Raw genomic sequence first — 10,568 nt, 5'->3', positions numbered from 1 at the left:
AAATTCTGGGGCCAGCTTGGGGTGCAGCAGGCTAAGCCCCTGCCTGCAACAACTTCAACTATATGGGTGCCAGTTCAAGTTCCAGCTGCTCCATTTCTGACCCAGCTTCCTGCTAATGCACCTGGGAAGGCAGTGGATGATAGCCCAAGTGCTTGGGGACTTGGATAGGGTTCCAGGCTCCTGATGTCAGCTAGGCCCAGTCTCAGCTGTTGCAGCCATCCGGGGGAGTGAACCAGCAGCTGGAAGGTCTCTCTCTCTCTCCCTCCCTCTCTCTTTCAAACAACTAAATAACTCTTAAAAAAAAAATAGAATCCTGCAGGCACCATTGTCCTGGGTTTGCTAGATCTGGCAGACATATTGAGTGCAATGAGCATTGTTAAAGGGAAGAATTAGAGTGCAAGGGAAAGCAGGGAGGACTCCCTGAAGGAGGAAACGTAAAAAAAGAGGAGAAGGGAGGTTGGAGAGGAGGAGGAAAGGAGGGCAGAGAAGGACCGGAAGGAAGGAAGAAGGGAAGAAAGAAACCTGAGAAAAGGGAAGGAAGATGCGGAGGAGAGACAGAGAAGGGAGAGGCAGGCCAGAAACTCGAGAAAACTATGCATAGCGAGGGCCCTCGCCCCGCCCCGCCCCCGCCTCCGGCCCGGCCCCGCCCCCGACCCGGCCCCGCCTCCGGCGCTGCCTCTAGCCCGGCCCCTCCTCCAAGGGCTGTAGCGCCACCTCCGGCCGCCAGGGGCCGCTACGCGTAGCCGCCGTCACCCCGCGCGCGCGGCGGGCCCTCTCTCCCGCCTCTGCGCCGGCCGCTGGCTGCCCCGCCGCCGCTCTCGGGCTCCGGCCGCGTCTCGCGCGCCTTCTTCTCGTGAGGGGCCTCGCGCCGCGCGGCGCGCGCCGTCCCCCTGCCTCGCGGCGCGGGGTCTCGCGGGCCCCGCTCCCGCCCTCCGCTCGCCTGGCCCGGACCGGAAGCGGCGCCGCACGGCCTGGGCCTGGCGCGGGGGGCGGGCACCGGGGCCCGGTCGGACATGGGCAAGAAGCACAAGAAGCACAAGTCGGACAAACACCTCTACGAGGGTGAGGAGTGGGCAGCGGCGGCGGGCGGCGGCTCCGCGGGGTTTTCGTCCTTCGGAATGGACCCTCGAGCGCCCGAGGCGGGCCGTGGGGCCGCCCCTGCCCCGGCAGGCCGCGACCCGCGAAGGGGGCGCGGCCGGCCCGGGTCCGCGCAGACCCCGGGCGGCGGTGGTCGCGGCGTTCGAACCTGGGTCCCCCCTGGCTGTGGGCGGGCGTCTGGCGGCGAGGCGTGGGCCGGCCCCGAGAGGCCCGGGAGCGTTCGGGGCGGGGGGCGCCGCGGCGGCCAGGATCCGTCATTCAACAGGTGCTTGTGGTGGGGGCGGGGGCGCTGGCCGCGCGCGGCGGGGTCCCCCTTCATGCGGGCGCTGGCCGTCTCGTTTCAGAGTATGTCGAGAAGCCCTTGAAGCTGGTCCTCAAAGTGGGCGGGAACGAAGTCACCGAGCTCTCCACGGGCAGCTCGGGCCACGACTCCAGCCTCTTCGAAGACAAGAATGACCACGACAAGCACAAGGACAGGAAGCGGAAGAAGAGGAAGAAGGGGGAGAAGCAGGGTCCCGGGGAGGAGAAGGGCAGCAAACGCAGGCGGGTCAAGGTAAGGGGCTGGCGGCGGCGTGGGGCGGGGGCCTCGGTGGGGTCTCTCTGGTCCCGTGTGTGGTGTCGAAGGGAACAGCGGAAACCGGCGGAGGCCTGGAATAGATTGAGTGGGAAGGAGCGGCTGGGGTCTTGGCTGGCCAGCTGGGCAAGGTAGTAGTTAGGTGTGCGCCCCGGGGGATCGCCAGGCGGCCGCCCTCGCAGAGCCTTTGGTGAGTGACTGTAAAATCCATAGGCTGCTTGTATACCTTGGCTTCTGTGTGCAGCACGAGTTTCCTTGTGATTAGACACACTGCTGAGTTCCTCAGTCTTGCGTGTTTCCTCTCTGGCATTCCTGAAATCTCTTCTCCGTTTTTCTTGCCTTTAGTTAGACTGAGGCAGCAGACAGGTCTGTTGTGCGTTCTCTCTTAAATCGTGAAAGTCATGTATGTCCAAACTGTCGTTTAGACTCCAAGGGGTACAGAAGTGAACACCAAACATTTTTTCTCCCTGTAGTCTCTCATATGGTCCTCTCCAGAAGTAACCAGTTCTGGTAAAATTACCTTTTTTTTTTTTTTTTTAATTTGAAAGAGTTACACAAAGAGAGGAGAGACAGAGAGAGAGAGTCTTCCATCTGCTGGTCTCCTCAATTGGCCGTAACGGCAGGAGCTGCGCTGATCTGAAGCCAGGAACCAGGAGCTTCTGGTCTCCCACGTGGGTGCAGAGGCCCAAGGACCTGGGCCATCTTCTACTGCTTTCCCAGGCCATAGCAGAGAGCTGGATCGGAAGTGGAGCAGCGGGGACTCGAACCAGCGCCCATATGGGATGCCGGCGCTTTAGACGGGGCGTTAACCCGCTGCGCCACAGTGCCGGCTCCTCGACTGACGTCTTTTGCTAACAACAGTAGATGGGAATTAGTGTTCATGTACATCTTCCTGGCTCCAGTCTCCCCTTCTCCCTTCCTAAGCATAGGTGCATCACAGTTACTGGTTAAGTCTACATTCATTGGGTTTTTAAAATTATTGTTGAGTAGAAACAGTATACAAATACTGTTAGTTAATTGCTTTCATTTGTTTCGTTATCACTTACTGATTCTTGTGAAACCCTTAGCAGCTTTCTGAAACCCATCAGAGTTGAGTTTTCCAGAGATCAGGCACATCCTTTTCTGAAACACGCGTCAGGTAGCCCTGCGGCTCCTCAAGCTGCGTCAGTTGCTGCCCAGACCTCTGAGACTCTTGCCTGCTTCCTGGATCTTAGGTCTTCCTCCCTCTAGATTTAGTCTCTTGTTCTGGTTGATTCTCAACTCGAGAGATTTCCTAACAAAACATGAAAGGTAGATTTGGGGGCTGGTGCTGTGGCTCACTTGGTTAATCCTCCGCCTGCGGTACCGGCATCCCATATGGGCGCCAGGTTCTGATCCCGGTTGCTCCTCTTCCAGTCCAGCTCTCTGCTGTGGCCCGGGAGTGCAGTGGAGGATGGCCCAAGTGCTTGGGCCCTGCACTCGCATAGGAGACCAGGAGGCCTGGCTCCTGGCTTCGGATCGGCGTAGCTGCGGCCGTAGCGGCCATTTGGGGTGTGAATCAACGGAAGGAAGACCTTTGTCTCTTTCTCTCTCTCTCACTAACTCTGTCAAATAAATTAAAAAAAAAATTTAAATGAAAGGTAGATATGTTGAGCTCTTATATGTTTGAAAATGTTTATTCTGCTCTTCACAGACTCACACAGGTTGATGGTGTGACTGAGTGGAATTTCAGATTGAAGATTATTTCCTTACAGAATTTTGTAGGCATTGCTGTATTGTCTTCTGGCTTCCAAATTTGCTGTTGAGAAGCCTAGTGCCATTCCCTCCCTAGCCCACACCCCCTTTCTTGTAAAATTTACTTATTTGAAAGGCAGAGTGACACACCATGATAGCCTCTGACCGCTGATCCCACTCTCCAGATGGATACAACAGCTAGATCCAGCCAAAGCCAGGAGCCAGTGCCTCCATCCTGGTCTCCCACATGAGAAGCAGGGGCACAAGTACTTGGGCCATTTTCTGCACCATCAGGAAGCTGGGTTAAAAGCTGAGTAGCTGCCTGTCAAAAATAAATAAATAAAAGCTGAGTAGCCAGGACTCGACTGGCACCAGAAGCAATGGCATAATCCACTGCACCACCGTGCTGGCAAACAGCGCCCCCTTGGAGATTTATTTATTGGGGCTGGCATTGTGGCACAGCAGGTTAAGCACTGCCTGTGATGCCATCATGCTCTATAAGTGCTGGTTCATGTCCTGGCTGCCCCACTTTGATCCAGCTCCCTGCTAATGTGCCTAGAAAGCAGAGGAAGATGGCCCAAGTGCTTGGGTCCCTGCACACACTTGGGAGACCTGATGGAACTCTAGGTTCCTGGCTTCAGCCTGGCTCCAGCCCTGGCTTTTGCAGTCATTTGAATAGTGAACTAGTGAATGGAGTATCTCTCTTTGTCTCTAACCCTGGTTTAAAAAATAATAATAATAATTTTAAAAGATAAGATTTATTTGTTGATTTGAAAGGCAGAGTGACAAAGTGGGACTTTACCTGGGTCTCACGCAAGGATGGAAGGAACCTAGTTACTTGAGTCGTCATTAGCTGCCTCCCGGGCTCATTAGCAGGAAGCTGAGTCAAACCAGGCACCTTGATATGGGATACAGGTATCTCAAGTTGAGGCTTAATGCACTGCACCATAACACCAATTCCTCATTGTCATTCTCATTCTTAGCTCTCCATGTATGACCATTGCTAACTCTTTTGAAAAATTTGTTTCACAATGAATACTTGAGCCTTCAATTTCGAGATATTTTCTTGAAGTGTTTCTGTAATTCATTTTTTGCATTTTCTCTGTTTGAGCCCCTGCCATTTAGATGTTGGACTCCTGGGTTTATCTTCCAGTTTTTTTATGTTTTCTATTATTTGAACAGCAGAGAGAGAAACAGAGATCTTCTTTGAGTTGGTTCAACCCCCAAACGCCCACAACATCAAACACTGGGCCGAGCTGAAGCCAGGAACCTGAAACTCAGTGAAGGTCTCGCACGTGGTGTGGCAGGGACCGTCACCCAGGGTGTGTACCAGCAGGAGGCTGGACCACAAGCAGGTAGCCAGGACTTGAACCAGACACATGGATAAGAGATATGGGTGCCCCAAGCAGCCACACTTTGTGCCAAATGACCTCCCTTTATTTCAGATGTTATATTTTGAATTTCCAATAATTCTTTTTTGGGCTCTCACTTTTTTTTAATAACATTCTTGTTTTCAGATGTGATATCTTATTTTCTTTTTTTGTGGTTACTAATACAAGTATTTTTCCTTTTTTTCTCTGAAGTTGTTTTTATTGTTCCTTGCATTGTCTCTGTCTCCCCTGAGTTCTTCAGTTTTTTGGTCTTTTATGTTAAAAGCATCCTCTGGGTATCTATCTAGTTTCTGTAGTCTGATTGTGTTTAAACATGCAGCATAAAAAAGCCTGTTAGGGCCAGCATTGTGTGTGGCACAATGCTTGGGTGCCCATGACCCTGTTTTGGAGTGCTGGTTTGAGTCCCAGCTGCTCCCCTTCCGACCCAGCTCCCTGCTAATGCACCTGGGGAGCAGCAGATGGTGGTTCAATTGCTTGAGTCTTAGCCACCCACTTGAGAGACCCTGATGGTGTTCTTGGCTTCACCCAGGGCCTGGCTATTGTGGGCATTTGGGGAATAAACCGGGATGTGGAGGATCTTTCTGTGTCTCTCTACTCTGTGTCACTGTCCCTTTCAAATAAATCTCTCTCTCTCTCTTTTTTTTTGTTTGTTTTTTTTTTTTTTTGGTAAAGCCTATTTGTGTACAGACAAAAGTTCTCAGCTAGTGAACTTTACCATAGACTAGTAGGGACCTGATCATATTGTGGGGAGTGCCCCAAATATCTGGAGCTACAAGATGCTTCCTCTGGGCTTTTCAGTTTCTCCAGAGAAAAATGCTCCCCTCCGGGCTGCCAGTATTTCTGGTCTCCCCACTTTTGACTTGTGGCTGAATCCTATGTCTCTGAGCTCTGAGCTTCTCCAGTGTTCTGGAGTTTGGACTCCCCTCAGTTGACTACTTTGCCCGCAGGAGGTATCTTGTTTTCTCTGTTCTGCAGACTCCTCCTACCTCACGAGTGTACTGACATCTTTACACCCTGTCTCTTCTGCTTGCCCTGTTGTATTTGCATATTTTTATTATCTTTTTTTATGGTTTATTTTTTTCCCCAATGCATCTTTAAATAGAAGTTGAAGTAACCACTTTAAAACACTTCTGATTTTTTGTTTTCATTTTTTATTTATTAATTTATTTGAAAATCAGAGTTACAGAGGAGAGGCAGAGAGAGAGACTGATATTCTGTCCACTGGTTCACTCCCCAAATGGCCTGGGGCTAGGCCAAGCCAAAAGTAAGAGCCAGAAACTTTTTCTGTGTCTCCCTTGGGGTAGGTGTAGGGACCCAAGGACTTTGGGTTTTCCCAGGCCCATTAGCTGGGAGCTTGATCAGAAGTGGAGCAGCTAGGACTTGAACCCACGCCCACATGCAATGCCGACACTGCAAGTGGAGGCTTAACCTTCTATGCCACGGTGCTGGCCCCCACTTTGGTTTTAGTACTGGCAGTCACCACCATGACACACTGCTGTACTAATGTTATTCATTTCTTGTTATCTCATTCTTTTTATTGACTACATGGTATTTTGTTATATGGATGCACTGTATTTTATTTAATACTAGTGGGTTGTTTTTTTTTTAGATTTTATTTATTTGAGAGGTAGAGTTAGAGGGAGAGACAAAGAAAGGTATTCCATTTGCTGGCTCACTCCCCTAATGACCGCAAAAGCCAGAATTGGGCCAATCCAAAGCCAGGAGCCAGACAGCTCGGAAAAGGAGCAGCCAGGATCAGAACCGGCACCCATATGGGATTCTGGTGCCACTGGCGGAGACTCAGTCCACTAAGCCACAGCACCAGCCACTAATACTACTTTTTTAAAAAAGATTTATTTATTTGACAGAGTGAGAGGGAGGGAGAGACAGAGGTCTTCATCTGCTGGTTCACTCCTCAAGTAGCTGGAACACCCAGGGCTGTGCCAGCCTGAAACCAGTGGCTTCTTCCAGGTCGTGCACATGGGTGCAGGGGCCCAAGCACTTGGGCTATCTTCTTCCGCTTTCCCAGGTGCTTTAGCAGGGTGCTGGATCAGAAACGGAATAAGGGCCAGCTCTGTAACATAGTGGGTAAAGCTGCCACCTGCAGTGCCAGCATCCCATATGGGTGCCAGTTCAAGTCCCAGCTGCTCTACTTCCAATCCAGCTCTCTGCTGTGTCCGGGAAAGCAGAAGATGGGCTCAAGTCCTTGGGCCCCTGCACCCACATGGGAGACCCAAAAGAAGCTCCTGGCACCTGGTTTCGGATTGGCGCAGCTCCGGCGATTGTGGCCGGTTGGGGAGTGAACCAGCAGATGGAGGATTTGTTTCTCTCTCGGTCTCTCCTTCTCTCTGGGTGTAACTCTGACTTTCAAATAAATAAATAAATCTTTTAAAAAAAAAAAGTGGAACAGCCAGACTCCAGCTGGTGCCTATATAGGATGCCAGCATCACAGGTGGTGGCTTAACCCACTACACCACAGTACCACTCAGGATACCACTTTTGAGTGTTTAAAATACTGCTGAAGGGGCCTCATTGTACACACAGTGTTGTACTTTTATAAGGATGTCGTCAAGGTCGATGTCTGGGAGTTTCCTCTCTGCTCCAGCCACTCTGCCCTTTCTTGACTGCAGCACTCATCATTAGCCCTCTTTCTATGTCGATGGAATTGCAGAGTGAGGTGTGTTTGCATCCAGTCTCCTCTGGCCATAACGCCCTGCAGAGTAGGACAGCTAGATGAGGGTTTCCATTTTACAACAGCTTAAGGAAAACCTCAGAGAAGGGAAGTTGCCCAGGGCCCATAGGCTGCAGAACGTAGGATGTTTCTGGGTTTTCTGAGGGTGCCATTGGTTCTGCAGTGGCTGTTAGGGCCTTTTCTTGCCAGACCAGGTATGGGGAGATGGTTCTTTGTGCTCATCATGGCGGAGGAGGGAACCTTCAGAAAGAGCTGCCTCTCGGAGCTGTGTTCTGGATCTCCAGGGAGTTTCAGGAACAGAAATTGCTTGTGGTCTCTTCTTGGAAGAAGTCGAGAGTGTGACATCACTGGGCCTGGAGTAAGTTGGCTCTGATGAGTGGACTCTCAGGTCCACGCAGCAGAATAGAGGCAGGGCATAAGAGAAGGATAAAGGATGCCCTTTTCCTTTAAAGTGTTTTCCTAAAAGGCGTGCATAACTCCTGCTTGTATTTCATTAGCCAGAGCTTAATCACGTTGACTACCCTAGTTACTTGGGTAGCTTGGAAATTCTTTTAAGTGGGGAAAGAGGTACAGCATTGTATTCAGCTGATAGGAAATCAGTTACTTAATAAGGTTTTGGGAAAGCAGGCACATGTAACACAAAGCATTATGATGTTTCAGAAGTGTCTTGGTTAGGGGATTTTTTTATTTATTTGAGAGGTAGAGTTACAGACAGTGAGAGGGAGAGACAGAAAGAGGTCTTCTTTCCGTCGGTTCACTCTCCAACTGGCTGCAGTGGCCAGAGCCGCACCGATCCGAAGCCAGGAGCTTCTTCTGGGTCTCCCACACGGGTGCAGGGGCCCAAGCAATGGGGCCATCTTCTACTGCTTTCCCAGGCCATAGCAGAGAGCTGGATTGGAAGAGGAGCAGCTGGGACTAGAACCAGCGCCCATATGGGATGCCAGCGCCGCAGGCGGAGGATTAACCTACTTGGCCATGGTGCTGGTCCCAGGGGATTTTCTTTTGAGTAGAAAAGCCCTGACCATATTAGTTTTTGAAAGCCCAACAGGTAGACTCAGTAGTTCTTAACCCTGAGTGATATTTGATGTTAACAAAAGTGTTAAGGATGTAACACGCCTTGGTTTAACCAGACCATATCCTAGATACCACCCTTATGAAAATGTGTTGAATTTTGTTTTCAGCCATTTGGATGCTGAGCAGTTGACAAAGAATTTGTATTAGCATTACCAAAAAGCAGAGGCAGATCGTCAGTCCACTGGTTCACTCCCTAAATGTTCACAATAGTCAGCTATTGGCCAGGCCCAAGCCAGGAGCCAGAAACGCTTTCCTGGGGAACATAGGTGGCATCTTTCACCACCTTCCCAGGTGCATTAGCAAGGATCTGGATCAGAAGTGGAACAGCCAGGACGAAATTGGTGTTCCCTCGTGGAATGCTGGCCTCACTGACGGTGGCTTAACCCACTGCACCACAATGCTAACCGTAAACCTTGCATTTTTCAAGTCACTTATCCTGTTGTATAAAAAGTAAAATGGGGGGCCGGCGCTGTGGTGCAGCAGGTTAACACCCTGGCCTGAAGTGACAGCATCCTGTATGAGCGCCAGTTCGAGACCTGGCTGCTCCACTTCCAATCCAGTTCTCTGCTATGGCCTGGGAAAGCAGTGAAAGATGGCCCAAGTCCTTGGGCCCCTGCACCCGCAGGGGAGACCCGGAAGAGGCTCCTGGCTCCTGGCTTCGGATTGGCACAGTTCCGGCCGTTGCAGCCAATTGGGGAGTGAACCATCGGGTGGAAGACCTCTTTCTCTCTCTCTGCCTCTCCTATCTCTGTGTAACTCTGCCTTTCAAATAAATAAATAAATGTAAAAAAAAAAAAAAAAAAGTAAAGTAGGGGCTGGTGCTATAGCATAGTAGGTAAAGCTGCCGCCTGCAGTGCCAGCACCCCAAAGAGGCACTGGTTTGAGTCTCAGCTGCTCCACTTCTAGTCCAACCCTCTGTTATAAATTGGGAAAGCAGTAGAAGTCCTTGGACCCCTGCATCCACATAGGAGACCCAGAAGAAGCTCCAGGCTTTGGATCATCCCAGCTCTGGCCATTGCAGCCATTTGGAGAATGAACCAGTGGATGGAAGACCTCTCTTTCTGCCTCTGCCTCTCTGTAACTGCCTTTCGAAAAGAAAGAAAGAAGTCTTTTTTAAAAAAAAGAAAAACTAAAATATCAGATCTTGAAAAAATGCTCAGACTGTTAGATCTAGTAATATATACACAAAAAGACAGTTAAGTAAAACTAAGATGCAATGGACGAAAATCTGTGTAGGCTGTTAAGTTGGTAAACGATTTATTAAAATAATCACAGAAGTGTTCTTTTTTATCTGAAAGGCAGAGTGACAGAGCTAGAGGAGACAGAGGGAGAGCCCTTCCATCTGCTGGTTTACTTCCCAAATGCCCACAGAAGCCAGGACTGAAAGCCAAAAGCTAGGAATTGCCTCTGGGTCTCCCATATGGGAGGCAAGAACCCAAGCACTTGGTCCAGCATCTGCTGCCTGGCAGGTACATTAGCAGGAAACTGGATCTGAAGCAGAGGCAATACTCAATCCCAGGCACTCTGATACAGGATGTAGGTGACCCAAGTAGTGCCTCAGCACCCTGCGCCACAGCACCCACCCCAGTCATTTTAAATGAACAACCATACGTATATTCAATGGTGATTACAAGAAAGCCACACATAACATTTTACAAATAACAACTGTTAATCATTAAGCACATGTTACATTCTAGGTTCTTTGCTGAGTGTTTTACATATGTTACTTTATTCCTTAACCATAATCCTATGAGATTGATATTAAGGTGTTTTGTTTTTTAAGATTTATTTTACTTATTTGAAAGATAGAGCTACAGAGAGAGCAAAGGACAGAGATCTTCCATCCACTGGTTCACTCCCCAAATGGCCATGGCTGTGCCAGGCTGAAGCCAGGAGCCTCCTCCAGATCTTCTGCATGGGTACAGAGGCCCAAGGACTTGGGCCACCTTCTGCTGCTTTCCCAGGTGCATTAGTTGGGTGCTAAATTGGAAGTGTAGCATCCGAGACTCCAAATGGCACCCATATA

At 50.2% G+C, this 10,568-nt stretch overlaps 1 protein-coding gene across 1 annotated transcript in view; it reads left to right on the top strand.

The window, feature by feature from the left end:
- The first annotated feature begins 772 nt into the window (after positions 1-772).
- BRD7 (bromodomain containing 7) overlaps positions 773-10,568 on the top strand; it is a 44,216-nt gene continuing 34,420 nt past the window's right edge. Inside the window, exons 1-2 of the mRNA XM_002721347.6 lie at positions 773-1,062; positions 1,443-1,651. Of these exons, the coding sequence (XP_002721393.3) occupies positions 1,014-1,062; positions 1,443-1,651 (258 nt within the window). The 5' untranslated portion in view covers positions 773-1,013. The remainder of the gene's footprint in view (positions 1,063-1,442; positions 1,652-10,568) is intronic.

Source organism: Oryctolagus cuniculus, chromosome 18 (genome assembly GCF_051225735.1).
Source record: "Oryctolagus cuniculus isolate XC-2025 breed Fujian yellow rabbit chromosome 18, ASM5122573v1, whole genome shotgun sequence".
NCBI classification, from domain to species: domain Eukaryota; kingdom Metazoa; phylum Chordata; class Mammalia; order Lagomorpha; family Leporidae; genus Oryctolagus; species Oryctolagus cuniculus.
The sequence above is the reverse complement of the archived record's forward strand: the minus strand, read 5'-3'. Positions and strand labels throughout refer to the sequence as shown.